The 24,439-nt window shown below is 47.8% G+C and overlaps 1 protein-coding gene across 6 annotated transcripts in view; it reads left to right on the top strand.

Moving 5' to 3' along the window:
* FIP1L1 (factor interacting with PAPOLA and CPSF1) overlaps positions 1 to 24,439 on the top strand; it is a 510,903-nt gene that overhangs the window by 115,238 nt on the left and 371,226 nt on the right. For all 6 annotated transcript variants that reach the window (XM_069201295.1, XM_069201279.1, XM_069201288.1 and 3 more), the window contains exons 4-5: positions 7,880 to 7,983; positions 11,323 to 11,387. In XM_069201295.1, the coding sequence (XP_069057396.1) occupies positions 7,880 to 7,983; positions 11,323 to 11,387 (169 nt within the window). The remainder of the gene's footprint in view (positions 1 to 7,879; positions 7,984 to 11,322; positions 11,388 to 24,439) is intronic.

Below are 24,439 nucleotides of genomic sequence, written 5' to 3'. Positions count from 1 at the left end.
GCACCAGCAGTTTCCATGGATCTGCAGAAGCCTCCAGTCTGGTTTACTGCTAGTGTGTCCTTCCTTGAAACAGTCTTTTCCTCCTAAACCTGCTTTAGAGCTGATTACCCACTAGGCACCACGATCCATGGTGGTACCCGTCTTGCTGATGCTGGCTGCAACGCCAGAAACGAAGGTCAATCCCATGCTTCTCTCTAACTCCAAACCATATCCACAGTGCACCTGGCCCAGTACACTGTGACTCTGATAAGACAACACCTTTGGTGGGAAATAATCCTCCTCACTCACATATGATTAGAATTTTTATCTGACATACGAGAGGCTAATGTGCTAGACACTTAAGTTGACACGAGGCTGAGTTCGTCCCCTGGTCCTTCAACTGAAGAGTCTGTTTATTTCGCCATACTTATTGAGATGAGCGACTGGTGTCTTAAATTTGTAGTTGCCTTCCATTAAAGTGAAAAGCCAATGTCCTCACTGAAGTATTATATAACCTTGGGGTCGTGGCGGCTGGCTTGTAGACAGGGCGGGGAGGGGGGGGGAGAAGAGAGAGATAAATGTGGTTTTGGTGCGTGTGCATGCAAGGTGAGTAGTGTAAATAAAAAGAAAAATAAACAGTTAGCTTGCTTGCTGCACGATATCCTCCTTGCTCCAGTCTCCTCTCTGGCTCCAGAAATTTCCTTGGAGCAGTCCTGGTGCTGCTTTCATACTGGTAACCAGCATGAAAGAAGCGCCAAGATTGGAGTGAGCGGCCTCTCTCAGTGCTCACAATAGCATTGGAGGCCTGTGCTTTCTCCAACTTACGACAGCTGGGTAGAGAAGTTTAAAGTCGCATGTCTGACTGGCCGTGGGTAGCAAAAAAGACATGCACACTTTAAACTTAAGTGCACAGCTCACTGCTGCCACTCAGCAGCAGTGCCCCGCCCTATCCTGAAACACGATTCAGGACAGGAGGATGGAAAATAAAATGGTCATAAACTTTATTACCATTTTATTTTTCATCCCTGGGTAGCATTTTAGGTAGAGATTAGACGCTCTTCTACACTATAGGAGATGCCACTGTCACCCAGTGGTACCTTATCTAAAAAAAACTTCTGTCGTTGAACGAAGCTAAGTCGTGTTTTGAGTCATAAGACTGGATTCTTCAATGTCCAATCAATCCTCTTTGGGGGACCTGCCCTTCGGTTAAACTTGTATGTTCGAGGACAAGACTGATTCTGCTCTTGAGCATTTTAAGGAGACCAAGATTATCGCTCACTCTGGAGCTCTCTGCTCCACCTCACCAAAACAACAATTCCACCACTCCTTTCGTTGATTTGGACGAGGCGTCCCGTAGCAGCAGCCTGTTCGGCCTCCACAGGGTACCCAGCAGTTTTGTGGGCGAGGTATCATTTGGCCTTGTGGTCAAAGTCTGCTTGTCACCCAGTCTATTCCCCCTGTGGCCACCCCTGCTAGGCCTCTTTAGCATGCCCTTCCAGGAGTACAGCCCCCTGTTGAGGGGCAGAATCCACCAATTTTTTCTAGGTTTGTAGGCTGTAGAATCGGACAGGTGGGTCCTATAAATTGTTGGCAGGAGTCTTACTCTTCCTTTCTTCTCCCCTGCACTTTCCACTATCCCCTGAGCAACTGATTACAGACCTTCTGTCCATTTTGGATCAGGCCCTCTAAGCCCTTTTGGCCAAAGGGGCTTTTGAGAGTAGTCTAGTGCCAGAAATAGGATGTGGATGTATTCCCACTACTTGCTGTTGCCAAAGGACAGAGGACTTCGGCCTGTTCTAGGCAAGCTCCCTCTCAACACCTTCCTCAGAAGCGAGAAACACCCTGACACAAGTCTTGTCTGCCTTCAACCCTGGAGACTGGATGGTTGCATTGAACCCGCAGGATGCCTATTTCCATATGCGAGTCTTGCTTGTCCATCAACGCTACCTGCGGTTTGTGGTGGCACTGAAGGATTTTCAGTTTGCTGTTTTCCCCTTTGGTCTCACCAGTTCCTCTCAAGTGTAAAAAGTATGGCAGTGGTGGCAGCACACATTCGAAGATCACGGATGCCAGTCTTACTCTACCTTGACAACTGGCTGTTGAAGGCGGACTCCTACGGCAATTTCAACAACTTCCAGACTGCGGCAAACCTTGTGCCATTTTTGATGTTCAGTGTCAATGTGTGGAAGCCAATCTTATCTCCTTCTCAGATGCTCCCCTTCTTTGGAGACTTTCTGGAAACAGTTCGATTTTGTGCTTTTCCCCTGGAAAAAGAGGCTAGGGCATTCAGACTGTGATCCTGATCTTTCAGCCTCAGTCCTGGATTCCAATGAGGACACGTTGAAGCTGTACTCTGTTCGAGCCACTTCACAGTTGTCTTTACTGCTCCTTACTTTTAAGACTTTGTTCCTCATCGCCATCACCTTTGCACAGTGTGTGAGTGAGCTTTAGGCTCTTAGTATAATTCCACTGAAAATACCTTTTCCCTCAACAGAATGGTTCTATGGAATCTGGCATCCATCCTGCGAAAAGTTGAGATGCTGTTCCACATAATTCAAACCATCACCCTATCAGCGTTCTGTGCTCTGGTTCACCTGTCTAAGTATGAGGAGAGACTCCTATCTCTTGGACCCCAAGTGAGCCAAGCCTCCACATAGAATGTACCATAGATCAACTCTTTCTGGAGAGAAAAAAGGTAAGGCAGCACAGAAGAGCACCATCTCCCACTGAAAGGTGTTATGCATTAAGACCTGCTAAGGGCTGGCAAAAAGAAGACTCCAGAAGGGACTACCTGCTCATTCGGCCAGTGGTAAAATGGGCCGTGGACAAGTCTTGAAAGCAGCTGACATGGGTTTTCAAGAGTGGCACCTGTACAGGCTCACACATCACTTCCTAAGTAGAGTGGCGTCAGTGCAGAGATGCTCAGCACCACAACCTGTATTGCTGAAAAGTTACTGGATCCTGTCTGATGGCTGGGGAATATTCAGAACGTGAGGTATCTGTGGCCAGATAAAATCTGTACCAGAAAGAACATTACCAAAGGTAAGTAACTTGTTCTTTTGGATGCATACGTGTGATTATGAAGTAGTAATTTCATTATTTGTTCTACTGGTAGGTTAGGCTGTGTTGGTCACAGTGATTGAGCCCCGGGTCGTGTGTATTTTAAGTTTTTGTTTTGGGGGTATTGTTTCTGTGGTTTCCATGAACATAGACATCAAAGTTTAGCAGGTTGAATTCTGTAATCATACCTTTATTATGCAGTAATTTTTGGGTTGTAGCAGACTGTATTGTGGAAAGTCTCATGTGCGTTGTGTGGCATCCTACTCATTATTTTCTCATTCTGACCCACTTGGTGGCATTGATTAATGGTAATACATACTGTAGGAAAATGGCTTCCTGTTGCAGTTACCCCCCACTTGTTGCCTAGTATTTATGCTGACTTGACTGAGAATGTGCTGGGACCCTGCACCAGTGTTCTTTCACTAAAAATGTACCCTTGTTTCCACAATTACCACACCTCTGGCACACAGATAAGTCCCTTGTGAAAGGTACCAGTGGTACCAAGGGCCCTGTGACCAGGGAATGTCTCTAAGGGCTGCAGCATTTGTTGTGCCACCCTTAAGGACCCCTCACCTAAAACATGAACACTGCCATTGCAAATTGTGTGTGTTGGTGGGGAGAAAAAGGCAAAGTCGACATGGCATACCCCTCAGGATGCCATGCACACAAAATACTGCCTGTGGCATAGGTAAGTCACCCCTCTAGCAGGCCTTACAGCCCTAAGGCAGGGTGCACTATACCACAGGTGAGGGCATAGCTGCATGAGCAATATGCCCCTACATTTTCTAAGTCTATAATTAGACATTGTAAGTACAGTGTGGCCATATTAAGTATATGGTCCGGGAGTTTGTCAAAAAAGCACTCCACTGCTCCATAAAGGCTACACTGTATACTGGGAAGTTTGGTATCAAACTTCTCAGAATAATAAACCCACACTGATGCCAGTGTTGGATCTATTAAACAATGCACACAGAGGGCATCTTAGAGATGCCCCCTGTATTTTACCCTATCCTTCAGTGCAGGACTGACTGGTCTGTGCCAGCCTGCTGCTGAGAGATGAGTTTCTGACCCCCTGGGGTGAGGTCCTTTGTGCCCTCTGTGGCCAGAAACAAAGCCTGCTCTGGGTGGAGGAGCTTCACACCTCACCCCTGCAGGAACTGTAACACCTAGCAGTGAGCCTCAAAGGCTCAGGCTTCATGTTACAATGCCCAAGGGCACTCCAGCTAGTGGAGATGCCCGCCCCCTGGACACAGCCCCCACCTTTGGCGGCAAGTCCAGGGGAGATCATGAGAAAAATAAGGAGGAGTCACCCACCAGTCAGAACAAGCCCCTAAGGTGTCCTGAGCTGAGGTGACCCCTGCCTTTAGAAATCCTCCATCTTGATTTTGGAGGATTCTCCCAATAGGATTAGGGATCTGCCCTCTCCCCTCAGGGAGGAGGCCCGAAGAGGGTGTAGCCACCCTCCAGGACACTAGCCATTGGCTACTGCCCTCCCAGACCTAAACACACTCCTAAATTTAGTATTTAGGGGCACCCAAGAACCCAGGAAGTCAGATTCCTGCAACCTGAAGAAACAAGGACTGCTGACCTACAAGCCTACAGAGGAGGAGGAAGAGGACAACTGCTTTGGCCCCAGCCTTACCGGCCTATCTCCAACTTAGAAAACCTGCAACCAGCGACGCATCCAACAGGGACCAGCGACCTCTAAAGCCTCAGAGGACTGCCCTGGACTAAAGGACCAAGAGACTCCTGTGAGCAGCGGCCCTGCTCAAAACCAGCTACTTTTTTGCAACAAAGAAGCAACTTCCAAAGACTGCACATTTCCTGCCGGAAGCGTGAGACTTCTCACTCTGCACCGGACGCCCCCGGCTCAAGATTCAGAGAACCAACACCTCAGGAAGGACTCCCCAGCGACTGCGAGCCCGTGAGTAACCAGAGACGACCCCCATGAGCCCCCACAGCGACGCCTGCAGAGAGAATCCAGAGGCTCCCCCTGACCGCGACTGCCTGTAACAAGGGACCTGACGCCTGGAACCAGCACTGCACCCGCAGCCCCCAGGAGCTGAAGGAACCAAACCTCAGCGCAGGCGTGACCCCTAGACTACCCTCTGCCTAGCCCAGGTGGTGGCTGACCCGTGAAGCCCCCCCACCCCCGTGCCTGCCTGCATCGCTAGAGTGACCACCGGGTCCCTCCATTGTTTCCTATCTAAAATCCGACGCCTGCTTTGCACACTGCACCCGGCTGACCCTATGCAGCTGAGGGTGTTTTGTGTGCCTACTTGTGTCCCCCCCCAGTGCTCTACAAAACCCCCCTGGTCTGCCTCCCGAGGACGCAGGTACTTACCTGCTGGCAGACTGGAACCGGAGCACCCCTGTTCTCCATAGGCGCCTATGTGTTTTGGACACCACTTTGACCTCTGCACCTGACTGGCCCGGAGCTGCTGGTGTGGTACCTTTTGGGGTTGCCTTGAACCCCCAACGGTAGGCTACCTATACCCCAGGACTGAGACTTGTAAGTGTTTTACTTACCTCACAAACTAACCTTTACTTACCTCCCCCAGGAACTGTTGATTTTTGCAGTGTCCACTTTGAAAATAGCTTATTGCCATTTTTACAAAGACTGTATATGATATTGCTTTTATTTAAAGTATCTAAGTGAAGTACCTTGCATTTAAAGTGTTTACTGCAAATCTTGAACCTGTGGTTCTTAAAATAAACTAAGAAAATATATTTTTCAATATAAAAACCTATTGGCCTGGAGTAAGTTTTTGAGTGTATGTTCCTCATTTATTGCCTTTGTGTGTACAACAAATGCTTAACACTACCCTCTGATAAGCCTATTGCTCGACCACACTACCACAAAATAGAGCATTAGAATTATCTAATTTTGCCACGATCTTACCTCTAAGGGGAACCCTTGGACTCTGTGCACACTATTTCTTACTTTGAAATAGTATATACAGAGCCAACTTCCTACACATAATTTAACTTCAGAGCATCTTTTGGCAGAAGGAGTCTTGTAAGTACTGTACAGTGAGAAAGACTATAAGTGAAATAGTTAAAAGGACAAGATGTCAGAGCTCTTTGGAAAAGAAGGTTGTGTCAGGTTGAGTGTCTAGTGGAGGGTGTGCAGAGATTAGCTCTCAAATAATACGGAGATTTTCAACCCTTGTCCATGAGATGACGTTTTACAGCAGCAGACCAAAAGTCCTGAAATGTAGGGCTTTTCACCTGCATCTTGGTGGTGAGACAGGCTGTTGACTCCCCCTCTGTAAATCCATGTACTTTATGATTGGACCCACTGAATGCTTGGGGTGTGTGAGTAGTGCTTGCTTAAAGGAGGTGGTCGAACCATAGTTTTGAAAGGCCCCCCTCTATATAAATGGCCCGTATGAGTTCAGGGTACTCCATAGCTTTTAATTGTCGGGACCTGCTGATTCCCTTACCTTTTGTTTCCCCACTACAGTCCTCACTCCCTTGAGGAAGCTATTGTAAAAACAATTGTATGTGTCTTTTGAAATGACAAAGTTGAACAGACCAGATAGGAGCTTCATGTTTACCTTCCCCTGGCCTTGCCAGTTCCATCCCATAGGTAAGGAGTAACTTTGGCTTGCAGTTCTGAGGGAATAAGAAACCTAATCTGCTGAAACCCATGGTTAACCAGACTGTGACTGCTGCCTGTTTGACCAAACATTACAGTTGAGTTAACACTTTATACCTGCCATATAGGAGTGCAGGACCCAGTATAACGTAGACTAAGATACAGATTTTCCATTAATGGTTAATCAGACTATTTATGCCTTCTGATTTTTTGAAGTGTTTGTAACTATATTGAATTAAATGCCACTCCTTTTTTTGTTTTTCCTACAAAGAATTTTTCTTCTGGGAGAAAAAAAAAACATATTGCAAGTGATAATTGTGGTGATTAAAGTAAGTATTTTATCCAGGATCTCTCCAGAAGAGTTAGCCTAACTTGTTCAATGCGAGCCTCCCCTGGCAGTCAAAGGCAAAAAAAAAAAGGTTCTTGCCAATTTAGTTAGCTTGCAGTTGTATATGGCTTCTCTGCTTACTGAGGTAACAGTAACACTAGCCACAGGGTTTAACTAGTTGCCCTTAATTAGTCGCCCTGAAGCGACACTGGGTGTTTATAGCTAGCAACAATTAACTTCACGTCACCTAACATTAATCCACAGTGAATCACCTTAGGTGACCTTTGCCTTTTCTGCTTAAAGTAATGTGATCTCTAAATCTAGTATGCTCCTGATTCAAATTTCTGCTTTCAGCTTTCCAGTCGTCTGTCCCGAAGTTGCCCTGGTTACATTAGCACAGATGCACAATTTCCCACTATCTTAATTCTGATGCCCGGATAGGTATCCACATGGGTCAGACGTCTTAGGTGAGCCTTTCTCCCTTGCCGACCTCACAGCTGCTTTTGGGAATGCCTGCATTATGATAATCTAGTGCGGATGCCATCGAGGACTAGTATATTCCACCCACCTGATAACCTTACTGCGTCCATCATGCAGGAGTAGGTTATCATTAATTATGTGCTGAGTTTGTGCACCAGAATCCTATCTTTGGGTCTGATTGTCATCCTTTGAGGTTAAAACCCAGTAGATGTAATATATTCTGAAGTCCTCCATCCTCGAACCTCAAACATGCAAGTATTTGAGTCTGGTGATTATATTTCCAATTGAGCATTAAATAAATATAACAATATTTTCTTGTGAGACCTCTATATTCGCTGGCATTTTTACTTAATAATAAACTTGTAGTCTTTGTCAAAACGACAAGTTTCTAGCTGCCTTCAATTTTATAACATTTAATTTCTCCGTTTCAGAATGTAACTGAGGCAGACGAAGATACGGACACGGACAGTGATGACGATGATGATGATGTTCATGTCACCATCGGAGATATAAAAACAGGAGCGCCTCAATATGGGTACGTTTTTGGTTGTCTGTCTTAAAATACTTGTTATATTGACTTTATGTGAAGGGAGTTTGAAAATGCAGTAGAATTTGAATAAAAACTCTGATATTTTGAATTAATTTTGAAATGTTGAGCTTCCATATCCAGATCCTGACTAAAGTACTCCAGCTTTCGATCACCCTCTCTTACAAACTGTCATGGTTGGGAAATAATGAAAGGGTAAGACTTCTGAAGAAGTGCTAGCTGTAGGAAGTTGGCCTGGTGTGTGGTGTGCACCCATGGTGTTATCGCCTTATACCGGGTCCAGGCATCCCCTCTTAGAGAGGTGTAGACAGAGTCTAGAAAGCCAGGGCTTCGAGACAGAGATAGCTGTGGATGAGCAGCCAAGACTTATCTAGGAGACATGCAAAGCTTATGCAATAGCACCGTCACACATCACTTAGTCACATGAAAGAACCACAGAGTGCTACAAAAATAAAGGTACTTTATTATGGTAACACCTTTACTAAAATACTGTATAGGCAATACGTCACTAGGAGGTGAGTAAAAACACTGTATTATATACACATTAGAAGTCCGTGATTAACATAGAAAGCAATAGCAAATAGTAAAAACAATAGCAAATAGTGAAGACCCTGGGGGAGACCAAACCGTATACTAAGTAAGTGGAATGTCAAAAGGCAGACCCCCCACCCAAGAAAGTGGAATCAGTAAAGGGGAGCTAGAGGATCCAGGAACCCCAAAGGGTAAGTACTAGGGTGCCCTCCAATGACCAGGGGAGAAGAGGTAAGTACCTGGTGTTTCCCCAAACCCACAGCATTGCTTTGGAAAAGGACTGTGCGAAACCCCGGCAAGACTGGAAGAAACCAAAGGTGGATCCTGACAGAAGAGGATCTGCAAAAGAAGGGGACCAAGTCCAGTTGGAGTGTCCGGCTGTGGCAGGAGCACTACCCACCCTTATGTGGATGCGGGACCAGGTTGACTGTGGATAAAGAAAGTCAGCAGTGCAGCACAGGAGCAGAAGAGGAGTTACAGAGGTTATACAGGTGATGTCCCATGACGACGGTTGTGTTGCAGTTGGTCAGTGGTGCTGGAAAATTACCTACAAGCCTTGGCAAATGCAAGAGTCTGAAGGTTTTGCAAGGCTGAAGAGGACCAGCAAGGCCCAGGGCACTCTACCCAAGGAGGGGAGTCCGAGGTGACCCTTAGCAGCTGGGAGAGTCACAAGAAGAGGAGGCATTCCCCCCAGGCAGCAAGCACAGGAGTCGTGGTGAGGCCCACTCAGCACACCTGGAGAGGAGTCCCATGTCCCTGATGCAGCAGGCAGGAGACTGTGCTTTGGAGGGAAGAGGGCTGGGGCTACACGGAGCCTGAAGATCCCTTGGAGGAGGAACAAACAAGTCTTGGTAGTTGCAAGAGTCACGGTGCACAGGGGTACTGTCCTGCAAGGAGAGGCAAGAGCTTAGTCTCACAAGTTGGACAGCTGGTAGAGAGGTCCAAGGGGACCACTCCAGACCACCACCTATGATGCAGGATCAATGCAGTTCCAGAGGGGAGAGGATCCATGCAGTTGGTTGTTGTTGCAGTTGGTGCCTGCAGATGCCGGGGAGTGACTCCTTCACTCCAAGGGAGATTCCTTCTTGCTTCTTGTGCATGCTGAAGACTTGTCGTCCTCAACGGATGTACAGCCAGGGAAATGTTGCAGTTGCTTGAAGGAGCTGGAGAAACAATGTTGCAGAGCGGAGTCTTTGCTGGAGTTGCAGATTGTCGGTTCCTGGAGGGTCCAGTTGCAGTTCAGTGGCCAGAAGATGAAGTAAATGATGCAGTGGAGTCCTGCTGGAATCTTGCATGTTGAATCTGATGACCCACCTGCGAAGGAGACCCTAAATAGCCCAGGAAGGGGGATTGGTCACCCCACAGCAGGGTGAACACGTATCAGGATGGGGCTGTGAGATCACCTACTTTACCCGGCCACTCAGATGCTCCCAGGGGCCTCTGCCCACCTTGGATTCAAGATGGCAGAATCAAGTGGCCACCTGGAGATGCTCTGGGCACCAGCCCTGGGGTCGTGATGGACAAAGGGAGTGGTCACTCCCCTTTCCATTGTCACGTTTTGCGCCAGAGCTGCCTTCCTCTGCTTAAGCTTGTCAAGCAGCAGGAGGGCAAGAACCTGTCTCTGGGGTGGCAGCAGTGTGGGCTGCCTGGAAAACCCCAGAAGACTGGTCGGAGCAATGCTGGGGGTCCTCCTAAGGAGCCCCAGAGTTCATGGAATCATACAACCAATGCTGGCAACAGTATTGGGGTATGATACCTGCATGTTTGATACCAAACATGCTCAGGTTTGGAGTTACTATTATGTAGCTGGACTGTCAAGTACATAGGTAAAATGGCTTCCCCACACTTACGAAGTCCAGGAAAATGGAGCTGGAGTTCGTAGGGGCACCTCTGCTCATGCAGGGGTGCCATCACACACAGGTACCTGCACCCTGCCCTCTGGGCTAGGAGGGCCTGCCATAGGGGTGACTTACAGTGATCTGGTGCAGTTACCTGTTATGAAAGGGTGCATGCAGCTTTTCACGCAGGTTACGGTGGCAGGCTTGCAGGCACATTTTGCATGGGCTCCCATGGGTGACACAATGAAGTGCTGCAGCCCATGGGGAACCCCTAGCGCCCTAGAACTCTGGGTACCTAAGTACCATATATTAGGGACTTATATGGGGGCACTAGCATGGCAATTGTGGAGTGTGCTAAGTCCTAAGCAATCAAATTTAGGAGGAGAGAGCACAGTCACTGGAGCCCTGGTTAGCAGGATCCCAGTGAACACAGTCAAAACACACTGACAGCATGCAAAAAGTGGGGGTAACCATGCCAAAAAGAGGGTACTTTCCTACACTAGCTCTATGATTGATTTGGGCTTTCTGTTAGCAATATGAGACATTACAAAATACTGGACATTCCCTTCAGCCCACCAGAATGAGAATGCCTTCAAGGGACAGACACGCTATAACCAAGAACCCTGTGTACCTAGTAAGAGAGAACTCTTGATAAACATACCAGGATCTGGGGGCTCGGTACATTCCAGCAGCTCTAGACGTCCCACTTTGGACGCGTACATTAATCCTTGATTTAGACCTGTCTGCGTAATGTGATTTAAATGTTTTGTTGGTCATTTGTGCTTTTTTGATTGTTTATTGTGCCCCATGATTGTTTATTCTGTTAATTATGCAGATATTGAGAAAAATTTAAAAAGAAATGTGTGAAGGCCTTTGCTTCAGTGAATAATCGGTTTCCAATGCTTTTTCTAAAATTTAACTAGCATTCTTTGCTTTCATATATTCTGTTTTAATGTAGAAGCTATGGAACAGCGCCTGTAAATCTGAACATCAAGACTGGTGGTAGAGTTTATGGTGCAGCTGGTAGGTTGCTAATCTTTTCTTCTTCTATAGAAATGAATTATTGAATGAACATACACATGCCATACAAATGTTTTGCAGGTGAATAAAAATAATCGGTGTCTGTTCTATCCTATTCCATCAAGTGGCAGTTGGCCACCACAATAGTTTTATCAACAGACAATAGCCATTTCTTTTAGCTCTTGAAAATAATAAGTTCGATGGCATCTGTCGCTGTAGATACACATGGTATGCATGAGCTCGCCATCTGGTGTTGGGTCGGAGTGTTACAAGTTGTTTTTCTTCGAAGAAGTGTTTTCGAGTCACGGGACCGAGTGACTCCACCTTCTGTGCTCATTGCGCATGGGCGTCGACTCCATCTTCGATTGTTTTCTTTCCGCCATCGGGTTCGGACGTGTTCATGTCGCTCCGAGTTTCGGAACGGAAAGATAGCTGAAGACGGAAGATTTTCGACGGTATCGTTGCGATCCGGTTAGAGATAGACACATACGACGACGCGTTGAACATCGAAGCGCTTCGGTGCCCTTCGGGGTAGATTTCGGCACCCCGTCGGGGCCTAGTCGGCCCGACCGCGTGGAGGACAACGCCGATGGATCGGACCCCGTTTCGATTCTGCCCCGAATGCCACAACAAATATCCTTATACGGACCTGCACTCGGTCTGTAATCTGTGCCTGTCACCCGAGCACAGTGAAGAATCCTGCGAGGCCTGTCGGGCGTTCCGGTCCCGAAAAACTCTGCGCGACCGTCGAGCGAGAAGACTGCAGATGGCGTCCACGCCAAAAGAGCGTCGACAGTTCGAGACAGAAGAAGAACAGGAGGAATCCTTTTCCATCCAGGATTCAGACTCCGACGAGCTACACTCTACAAGAACTGTGAGTAAGACGTCGAGATCAAACCTTAAAAAAGGAAAGAAGGCCCAGGGGACGCCACTGCCAACCGGCCATGGCTCCACCCAAATTCTCGGTGACCAACAATCGGCACCGAAAAAGGCCCATTCAGTGTCGAGATCGTCCGACTTCGGTCGAGACACCGGCACGCAGCCTCCTCGGGACCGAGAGAGTGCTAAACAGAAGCATCGACACCGAGAGTTCGGTGTCGACACCGATCGACGCCGAGACAGTGGCGCCGAAGACCATAGAGGCCAAGAATTTTCGGCACAGAAAAAGAGGAAGGTTACCTCGGAGCCGAAAAAACAATCGACAGGGCTTTCGGAGCCGAAAAAAGCGACATCAGACCCTGTTTCTGGCTCCTATACCGAAGAGCATTCTATGTCTTCTCAAATGAAGAAACATAGATTTGAACAAGAACTGCAATCCACTGACGTGGATCACACGCAAAAGCGTCTCTTTATTCAGCAGGGGACTGGGAAGATCAGTACCCTTCCACCTGTCAAACGAAAGAGAACGCTTCAGTTTACTCCTCAGCAAGAAACAACACAAAAGGTAACACCTCCTCCCTCGCCTCCACCTGTAACTCCGGCTTCGCCAACTTACACCCCGTCACATTCGCCAGCTCACACCGCCATGAGCCACGACGACCAAGATCAGGATGCGTGGGACTTGTACGACGCACCAGTGTCTGATAACAGCCCAGACACATACCCAACTAGGCCATCACCACCGGAAGACAGCACAGCCTACTCACAAGTGGTGGCTAGAGCAGCTCTATTCCATAATGTGGAACTACACTCGGAACAAGTAGAGGATGATTTTTTATTTAACACCCTCTCCTCAACCCACAGCTCCTACCAAAGCCTGCCGATGCTCCCAGGCATGCTACGCCATGCAAAGGACATTTTCAAGGAGCCAGTTAAAAGTAGGGCAGTGACGCCTAGGGTGGACAAAAAGTATAAGGCGCCTCCTACGGACCCTGTCTTCATCACCTCTCAGCTGCCACCAGACTCTGTGGTGGTAGGGGCTGCCAGAAAACGGGCAAACTCACACACTTCTGGGGATGCACCTCCCCCAGATAAAGAAAGTAGGAAGTTCGATGCAGCCGGGAAGAGGGTTGCTGTCCAAGCAGCAAACCAGTGGCGCATCGCAAATTCACAAGCGCTGCTAGCGCGATACGACAGAGCCCACTGGGATGAGATGCAGCATCTCATTGAACATCTCCCAAAAGATCTGCAAAAAAGAGCAAAACAGGTTGTTGAGGAGGGTCAAAACATTTCCAACAATCAAATACGCTCCTCCATGGATGCAGCAGACACGGCCGCAAGAACCATTAATACGTCGGTTACCATCCGTAGGCACGCATGGCTCAGAACGTCTGGATTCAAGCCAGAAATTCAGCAGGCAGTGCTTAACATGCCAGTAAACGAGAAACTTCTGTTCGGTCCGGAGGTCGACACAGCTATAGAAAAGCTCAAGAAGGACACTGACACTGCCAAGGCCATGGGCGCACTCTACTCCCCGCAGAGCAGAGGATCTTATAACACCTTCCGCAAAACACCTTTTAGAGGAGGGTTTCGGGGTCAGGCCACACAAGCTAGCACCTCACAGTCCGCACCGCCCACCTACCAGGGACAGTACAGGGGAGGTTTTCGGGGCCAGTATAGAGGGGGGCAATTTCCTAGGAATAGAGGAAGATTTCAAAGCCCCAAAACCACTACCAACAAGCAGTGACTCACACGTCACTCACCCCTCCCACACAACACCAGTGGGGGGGAGGATACATCAATATTACGAAGCATGGGACAAAATAACTACAGATACATGGGTCCTAGCAATTATCCAACATGGTTATTGCATAGAATTCATGCAATTCCCTCCAGACATACCACCAAAATCACAAAATTTATCAAAATACCATTCACAACTTCTAGAGATAGAAGTTCAAGCACTACTGCAAAAAAATGCAATAGAATTAGTACCAAGCACACAAATAAACACAGGAGTTTATTCACTGTACTTCTTGATACCAAAAAAGGACGAAACACTGAGACCAATTCTAGACCTCAGGGTAGTAAACACATTCATCAAATCAGACCACTTTCACATGGTCACACTACAAGAAGTGTTACCATTGCTCAGAAAACACGACTACATGACAACCCTAGACCTCAAGGACGCATATTTCCATATACCAATCCATCAATCACACAGCAAATATCTAAGGTTTGTATTCAAAGGAATACATTACCAATTCAAAGTATTGCCTTTTGGTTTAACAACCGCTCCAAGAGTATTCACAAAGTGCCTAGCAGTAGTCGCTGCACACATCAGAAGGCAGCAAATACATGTGTTCCCGTATCTAGACGACTGGCTAATCAAAACCAGTTCGCTCACACAATGCTCAAACCACACAAATCAAGTCATACAAACCCTCTACAATTTAGGGTTCACCGTCAACTTTGCAAAATCAAACATTCTGCCAAGCAAAGTACAGCAATATCTAGGAGCCATAATAGACACGACAAAAGGAGTAGCAACGCCAACTCCACAAAGGATCCACAATTTCAACAGGGTCATTCAACACATGTCTCCAAACCAAACAATACAAGCAAGAACAATACTACAGCTCCTAGGCATGATGTCCTCATGCATAGCCATTGTCCCAAACGCAAGACTGCACATGAGGCCCTTACAACAGTGCCTAGCCTCACAGTGGTCTCAAGCACAGGGTCACCTTCTAGATCTGGTGTTGCTAGACCGCCAAACTTACCTATCGCTTCTATGGTGGAACAGTATAAATTTAAACATAGGGCGGCCTTTCCAAGACCCAGTGCCACAGTACGTAATAACAACAGATGCTTCCATGACAGGGTGGGGAGCACATCTCAATCAACACAACATAAGAAGACAATGGAACATACATCAAACAAAACTGCATATAAATCATCTAGAATTATTAGCAGTTTTTCAAGCACTAAAAGCTTTCCAACCAATCATAACCCACAAATACATCCTTGTCAAAACAGACAACATGACAACGATGTATTATCTAAACAAACAAGGAGGAACACATTCAACGCAGTTAAGCTTGTTAGCTCAAAAAATATGGAAGTGGGCAATCCACCATCAAATTGGTCTAATAGCACAGTTTATTCCGGGGATCCAGAATCAGCTGGCAGACAATCTCTCTCGAGATCACCAGCAAGTCCACGAATGGGAAATCCACCCACAAATTCTGAACACCTACTTCACACTCTGGGGAACACCACAAATAGACTTATTTGCAACAAAAGAGAACGCAAAATGCCAAAACTTCGCGTCCAGATACCCACACAAGCAATCCCAAGGCAATGCCCTATGGATGAACTGGTCAGGAATATTTGCTTACGCTTTTCCTCCTCTCCCTCTCCTTCCTTACCTAGTAAACAAATTGAGTCAAAACAAACTCAAACTCATTTTAATAGCACCAACGTGGGCAAGACAACCCTGGTACACAACACTGCTAGATCTGTCTGTAGTACCACACATCAAACTGCCCAACAAACCAGATCTGTTAACGCAACACAACCAACAGATCAGACACCCGGACCCAGCATCGCTGAATCTAGCAATCTGGCTCCTGAAATCCTAGAATTCGGACACTTACAACTTAGCCAAGAGTGTATGGAAGTCATAAAGCAGGCCAGAAGGCCATCCACTAGACACTGCTACGCAAGTAAGTGGAAAAGATTTGTTTGGTACTGCCATCATAATCAGATACAACCACTAGAGGCAACTCCAAAACATATAGTAAATTACTTGCTCCATTTACAAAAAGCAAAGCTAGCCTTCTCTTCTATTAAAATACACCTTGCAGCAATATCTGCATACCTGCAAACTACATATTCAACTTCCTTGTATAGGATACCAGTTATCAAAGCATTCATAGAAGGGCTTAAAAGAATTATACCACCAAGAACACCACCTGTTCCTTCATGGAACCTAAACGTGGTTCTAACAAGACTCATGGGCCCACCCTTCGAACCCATGCACTCTTGCGGAATACAATTCCTCACCTGGAAAGTTGCCTTTCTCATCGCCATTACATCTCTAAGAAGAGTAAGTGAAATTCAAGCGTTCACAACACAAGAGCCTTTTATACAAATACATAAAAATAAGGTCGTCCTACGACCTAATCCAAAATTTTTACCAAAAGTTATTTCTCCATTCCATCTAAATCAAACGGTAGAATTACCAGTATTCTTCCCACAGCCAGATTCTGTGGCTGAAAGAGCACTACATACATTAGATGTCAAAAGAGCATTAATGTACTACATTGACAGAACGAAGAACATCAGAAAAACTAAACAGCTATTTATTGCATTCCAAAAACCTCATGCAGGTAACCCAATATCAAAACAAGGTATAGCCAGATGGATAGTTAAATGCATCCAAATCTGCTACCTTAAAGCAAAAAGACAACTGCCCATTACTCCCAGGGCACATTCAACAAGGAAAAAAGGTGCTTCAATGGCCTTTTTAGGAAACATCCCAATGCAAGAAATATGTAAGGCAGCCACTTGGTCTACGCCTCACACATTCACCAAACACTACTGTATAGATGTGCTATCCGCACAACAAGCTACAGTAGGTCAAGCTGTATTAAGAACTCTATTTCAGACAACTTCTACTCCTACAGGCTAAACCACCGCTTATGGGGAACTAACTGCTTACTAGTCTATGCATACCATGTGTATCTACAGCGACAGATGCCATCGAACTGAAAATGTCACTTACCCAGTGTACATCTGTTCGTGGCATCAGTCGCTGAGATTCACATGAACCCACCCACCTCCCCGGAAGCCTGTAGCAGTTCAGAAGTTACCTTCAATTTTGTACATTTGTATATATATTACTTAATCCTTTAATAGGTACATACTTACATTTTTCATTGCGCGGGCACTATTACTATAGTACAACTCCTACCTCACCCTCTGCGGGGAAAACAATCGAAGATGGAGTCGACGCCCATGCGCAATGAGCACAGAAGGTGGAGTCACTCGGTCCCGTGACTCGAAAACACTTCTTCGAAGAAAAACAACTTGTAACACTCCGACCCAACACCAGATGGCGAGCTCATGCATACCATGTGAATCTCAGCGACTGATGCCACGAACAGATGTACACTGGGTAAGTGACATTTTCATTCCGTTCACATCTCGAACCTTGAACTGAAAAGAGTGCCGCTCTGAAATGATTCCAGAAATTCATGTCTAATAAAAACAAAATACTGAGCGATTACCAAGTGAGTGCTTTATGAACAACATGTGAATTATTTTGTTGCAATTTTAGCAGTCTCTCTTGCTTATCTGTTAAGTCATACTCAAATGCAGAGCATTAAGTTAGTCAACATGCATGTGAGTTATCACTTGCACGAGGTAGGAACCAATCTGTATTTGTATTATTTGTTTACAGTGCTGTAGTATCGTCTTAGCCGTGAGATACTGCACTGCGAATTACAAGTGTATACTTGTTGAGATGGATGCTAATCGAAATAACTAACCTGGTTAACGCCAGTACTGCCTTAATATGATTTTTATGGCGAGTCAGAGGTCTAAAGACTGAGTTAATGAACTTGAAAGGAAAGGCCATTTGGAGGCGAAGAGGTTAAAAAACACATTTTTTTTAAACAGACCTTCTCTATTTATACACCTAGGATCTCAACCAAAATCCCTGTTTCCATCAGGACAGCCAAATTAGGATAGAGCTAAAGACTTGTCTTGTGATATTAGAAACTGACCACTTCTCCCAAAACCCAGCTATCTTTCCATCCAGTTGGTCACTGTATCTTTGCATTTGAAATAGTATAATGTTCTGCTCCCTTTTACCTTTGTTTCGTAATCTACAAATACCATAGATAAATATAAATACAACAGCAAGTTAAAGGACACTGGATAAGATCTTTGCTGACATTTAACATATGAATTTATTTGATCAGCTTTCAGCTGTGTTTATAAAACTGCTGTTGTCATCCGTTGGGTGTTACTGTCATATTTGCTGTAGTACGTTTAGCAAGTGAGATGATCTCGGGACTGCAATCATACGGTCTCTGTTTTACAGCTGCTATGTGTTATGGTGCTGCAGTTGCCCTTGCAGTTTGGAAGGTTCAAGTGGAGGCAGTTTATCTAGTACATTATTGAGTTTGTGGTCTCTGAATATTAATTTTATCACTTCATGAATCTTGCACATGATTCCTTGCACTTGTTTAAATGAGCAGACACAAATATATTTAGTCATTTGCACAGTTTATGGATGATCCATTAGGTCTTTGCATATATCTTCATACTTGTGAAAACTGCACCAAACTAATTTTATTTAGAGCCTAGAAATCAGCACTGCTCTTCTGTATTGATGGATTTTGTGGATGTTTTAAAGGTAGCTCTGAAGTGCCATACAAGTTAAATTGAGAGACTTTGTGGAAATGCACAGACTAGTAAATTATTGCTGCCAAAGATATTTCAGATCTGGAGTTACTGCTATTGAGTGTCTGGAAGAGACACATTCCCTTTTTTCTTAGTAGGACTAATAATTGTCATAATGAAATATTTATTTAGCAGTTATCCAAACAACTTAGAATATACATTTGTGTACAGTTATTGCACAAGAAAAGCAGCCACTCATTTTATATATTTCAGAAATATGAAATGCAGAGTATAGCTAATCTGAGTTCAGTCCTGATCAGATAAAGATCTAAGTGAAAAAGCCCATAACATTAAATGCTTTCTTTTAAGACCCATAGGTGTTCGAACACTAATTTTTAAAATCTCAAGTGTTTATGGGTTTGTTGATCCTACGTGAGGTTATGGAAAATCATTTTGATTGTCTTTATGAAAAATGTTTAGATCTGTACAGTTTCTTCTGTTGCTTTGCATTGTGAATAGTGTATTAAACTACTCAGTTGTCATCATTGCGCTTTTGACTCGAGTGAACTATAAGTGTTTATACGGTGCAAGTAGGGCCTAGACACAGACACACATACTCACGTCGAAACCCGTCGTGATGTCTGTTGAACAGCTTTCTTTAAGTGAATAATGAACTGCAATTATTTCAGCCTCTAGGAGTGCAGCGCCGTTTGTGATGGTTATTTGAGGTCACTGTCAAAAACTTACAGTACCCAGTTCTGCTCTTTGTCCCTCCTATCCAACCATGCCAGTAGTTTGGTGGCCCTATTTTGCCAGCGCATAGGTACAGGCCCTGTCCTCTGCCAGCTTGCGTAAGTCATGCTGCTTCAGATGGAGTTGGTGTCTGAGGTCAGCAGTCCTTAGAAGCTTGGCCTTTAAGTACTTAATGTCACTCTGTAGCTTCATATTGATTTTTATTGCCTATGTTGATCATGGATTCACCACAGGTCTGTTAATACCATTGCTTCTGTAAGTGATGGCCGCAATTGTCCCGTCTCAGACTGGGCGTAGCCCTGCTCAGTCTATCAACACTAGGGTCGGCTGCAGCATTCATGTCGCCCTCTAAAATAAGAATCCCGTTTCTAGCATTAAGGCACTAATGCCTGGGAACGTCGTTGAGTGTAGTCTCGTGGTATGTATCCAGAGCAGACATTGATTTTAAAGCCCTTCCAGTTTCCCGATAAAGGGGCATATTGATGGTTGAATCGGACCATGTTTGATTAAGGATAAAAGGCACTGATTTCCTAATTAGAATGCCCGCTCCCCTGAAGTCAGCAGCCGTAGTAGGCATGCAGCAACACGGCGTAGCTGAATCTGCCTAGGGCTTAGTGATGGTTACCTTAGAGATGTTTACTGTAGTTATACTAGGTCCCGGATATGCCGGCACTGGTACTGGAGTATTATGGTAAGCTTAATTCTGCTACCCAGCCCATTTCCATTCCATGTCAATATATTTAAAGCTCAGTGTGTCAGTGTTTCCATAGGTGTATTTCTGGAGTAAATGTCTGCTTTAATACCCTCAGGGTACCCAGTAACTGCTCTGCCCTCCACCCTGCATTACATTTCAGTTAAACTCCGGCCAGTACCACTGCACGTGAGCAACATTGGAAATGAAACAGACGGCAGTTCCAAAACGGATGAACTCCCCTCTCCCTGCTACCCTGCACTGCAGGCCAAAAACTACCCTTTGCCCTAACCTGCAGAATAGTTCCTGTTGCCCCAAAGAAACCATCAACAACAGTGGGCACGCAATCACTGCCTCACCAAGCTATGGCAAAATGCATAAATAAAGTCTTGTATCCCTTATGGCATATTTGGGAATATGTAACCCATCTGATGGAGCATTCACCCCCCCAATCCCCTGATTCCCAATCTCGAGCCCCCCCCCCCCCCCCCCCCCCCCCCAATCCCCACCCCTAAATAAAAAGAGGGAATGCATCTTTTCTCCTTTGGCTGTTCCCTTTGGACATCATCAGTTCCACCACATAGTCCCTCTAGGATTTCAGAGCACACAGCATACCCCACCATGCGTCACCAACCAGTTCACCAGCATTTGTCCTTTGGGGTTCTGCTCCTCACGTGTCCAAAGTGGTATCTTGTCTCAGCTGCGCCTCTGGGGATGCTGAGTGTTGTGATTTCAACTCAACACCAGGACATCCTCCTCCCTTTCCCGGCCAGTGTTGCTCCATCCAGTTCCACGACTCTTCTGAGAAAGTAAAATGCCCCAATTTGCCCTATGCCTCCATACGCAGTCTGACCGGATAAAGCATCATGTATTTAAGTTCTTTGGCTCTGAGCGTTTCCTCAACCTCCTCAAGTTTCGTTGCTGGACTTGCACTGTAACGTCTGTGGGAGGGGGAGGTTAAAAGTGGACAGTAGCGTTCTCATATTTTAGGTCTCCATATGAGCACGCCGCCTGGAAAATTGTATCCAGATGTCTGTAGCTGAACACCCTGGCGATGATTGTCTGCGGTGGGGCGCCAGGTCTTGGTGGGGGTCACCAGTGGCCTATGCACTCTTTCTATTGAGAAGAGGTTGGATAGTTGCTTGGGGTTGAAGGGTGTTCATTATGGGGTCCTCCAACCGCTGGCACCATTCGACAGGCCTTTACCACTGTCAGCTTTCTGTCTGATCAATGCTCCCAGACCTTGACTACGGGGGCCAGGTTACTCTGTGCACACCTCTCTACTGGGATGAGCCACTGGGAACTTCACTAAAACCTGGTAGCAGTCCTTGGCCTTGACCATCCCGGCAGCAGGCCAGATCGAGTCAGTTCATTCACAGGGCTTCTGGAGTGGTTCTCCCCAAATTCACTGCTCACTACTCGTTCAGCCAAAGAAGCTTCAACACTTTGCTTGCACCCCGGTAATGTGTAGTTACTCATAGAGGTATAATTCGTTGAGGGGAATACTGTTGAGGCTTTTCTCAGTGTGATCTAGGGTGAAGGCACACCCTTTAAATGTGAGGCATAGCAGCAGGAGTGCTCAATCACATCCGTGCACTGCAGCTCCCCGCAACTCTCCCACTTGTTTGCTCACCTCGAGTTAGTCCTGGGGTGGTGGTCAGGCCATGGACCCCACCAGCACTCTGTCTACTCCCTCTGTAATCGCTGTCACCCTCCATAGTCTTGCTGCCTCTTCAGTTACCATTTGGGCTCGGGGGAGGGATGATCCCAGCCTTGCGCACTGTGTGAGTGCCACAAGTATCCTTCACTTCCAAGGAGGTTGTAAAAGTTTGAGATCTGTGCTGCTCCGCCCCGCTCGCTCGCATTCCCCTGGGGTAGCTGTCTTTTCATTACGCTGCCTGGCACTGGGACCAGGCCAGGCCTTGCCTTGTGGCCGATCGTACCAGTGCTCCAGGGGTGCCACCATTGAGGAGTCTTCTCCCGGTTGCTCAGCGGTCGTCTGTCTGGCACGCCTCGATCTCATCTCTTTCTGCCTTTTGAGCTCGGGGGATGGTAGAGAGACCGAGAGGAGCAGCTATGAGCCCAGCTGCTGTGCCACCTGGCCTCATTACCGCAGTCTGCCCTCTACTGGATCCCACATCTCGCTGGCGACACTGCTTCTGCAACTGTCCGGGGCCCCAGAATCACCCCTAATGTCTCAGTCCCGGTAGCCGGGGATGAGAGGACCCACCACAAATGCAGGGTGACCTGGCACAGACGGCTAATCAGACGTATGGTAGGGATTCCTCACTCGCAGTTATTGAGCCGTCTTGTGCTCGCGCGCTCTCACTCGCGCGCTCTCACTCGCGCGCTCTCACTCGCGCGCTCTCACTCGCGCGCTCTCACTCGCGCGCTCTCACTCGCACGCTCTCACTCGCGCGCTCACACTCGCGCGCTCACACTCGCGCGCTCACACTCGCGCGCTCACACTCGCTCTCACTCGCGCGCTCACACTCGCTCTCACTCGCGCGCTCTCACTCGCGCGCTCACTCTCGCGCGCTCACTCTCGCGCGCTCACTCTCGCGCGCTCACTCTCGCGCGCTCACTCTCGCGCGCTCACTCTCGCGCGCTCACTCTCGCGCGCTCACTCTCGCGCGCTCTCTCTCGCGCTCTCTCTCGCGCTCTCTCTCGCGCTCTCTCTCGCGCTCTCTCTCACGCTCTCTCACGCTCTCTCTCACGCTCTCTCTCACGCTCGCTCTCTCTCACGCTCGCTCGCTCTCTCTCTCTCACGCTCGCTCTCTCTCTCTCTCACGCTCGCTCGCTCTCTCTCTCTCACGCTCGCTCGCTCTCTCTCTCACGCTCGCTCGCTCTCTCTCTCACGCTCGCTCGCTCTCTCTCTCTCACGCTCGCTCGCTCTCTCTCTCTCACGCTCGCTCGCTCTCGCTCGCTCGCTCTCTCTCTCTCACGCTCGCTCGCTCTCTCTCTCTCACGCTCGCTCGCTCTCTCTCTCACGCTCGCTCGCTCTCTCTCTCACGCTCGCTCGCTCTCTCTCTCACGCTCGCTCGCTCTCTCTCTCACGCTCGCTCTCTCACGCTCGCTCTCTCACGCTCGCTCTCTCACGCTCGCTCTCTCACGCTCGCTCTCTCTCTCTCACGCTCGCTCGCTCTCTCTCTCTCACGCTCGCTCGCTCTCTCTCTCTCACGCTCGCTCGCTCTCTCTCTCTCACGCTCGCTCGCTCTCGCTCGCTCGCTCTCTCTCTCTCACGCTCGCTCGCTCTCTCTCTCTCACGCTCGCTCGCTCTCTCTCTCACGCTCGCTCGCTCTCTCTCTCACGCTCGCTCGCTCTCTCTCACGCTCGCTCGCTCTCTCTCACGCTCGCTCGCTCTCTCTCACGCTCGCTCTCTCACGCTCGCTCGCTCTCTCACTCTCGCTCGCTCGCTCTCTCACGCTCGCTCGCTCGCTCTCTCACTCACGCTCGCTCGCTCTCACTCACGCTCGCTCTCACGCACGCTCGCTCGCTCTCACTCACGCTCGCTCGCTCTCACTCACGCTCGCTCTCACTCACGCTCGCTCGCTCTCACTCACGCTCGCTCGCTCTCACTCACGCTCGCTCTCTCACGCTCGCTCTCTCACGCTCGCTCTCTCTCTCTCACTCACGCTCGCTCTCTCTCTCTCTCTCTCACTCTCGCTCGCTCTCTCACTCACGCTCGCTCTCACTCACGCTCGCTCTCTCTCACGCTCGCTCTCTCACTCACGCTCGCTCTCACTCACGCTCGCTCTCACTCACGCTCGCTCTCACTCACGCTCGCTCTCACTCACGCTCGCTCTCACTCACGCTCGCTCGCTCGCTCTCACGCTCGCTCTCACTCACGCTCGCTCGCTCTCACTCACGCACGCTCGCTCTCACGCACGCTCGCTCGCTCGCTCTCACGCACGCTCGCTCGCTCTCACGCACGCTCGCTCGCTCGCTCGCTCTCACGCACGCTTGCTCTCACTCACGCTTGCTCTCACTCACGCTTGCTCTCACTCACGCTTGCTCGCTCTCACTCGCTCTCACTCGCTCTCTCACGCTTGCTCGCTTGCTCGCTCGCTCGCTCTCACGCTCGCTCGCTCTCACTCTCGCTCGCTCTCACTCTCGCTCGCTCTCACGCTCGCTCGCACTCACGCTCGCTCGCAGTCACGCTCGCTCTCACGCTCGCACTCACGCTCGCACGCTCGCTCTCACGCTCGCTCTCACGCTCGCTTGCTCACACTCGCTCTCTCAGTCTCTAAGGCTCAGGCCTCCTGTTACAGTGCCCCACAACTTTTAAAAGTGAAAAGTGTTACTTGCCTGCAAA

The sequence above is a fragment of the Pleurodeles waltl genome, chromosome 1_2 (assembly GCF_031143425.1).
Source record: "Pleurodeles waltl isolate 20211129_DDA chromosome 1_2, aPleWal1.hap1.20221129, whole genome shotgun sequence".
In the NCBI taxonomy this organism is placed as follows: Eukaryota; Metazoa; Chordata; class Amphibia; order Caudata; family Salamandridae; genus Pleurodeles; species Pleurodeles waltl.
This window is presented reverse-complemented; position numbering and strand designations above follow the sequence as displayed.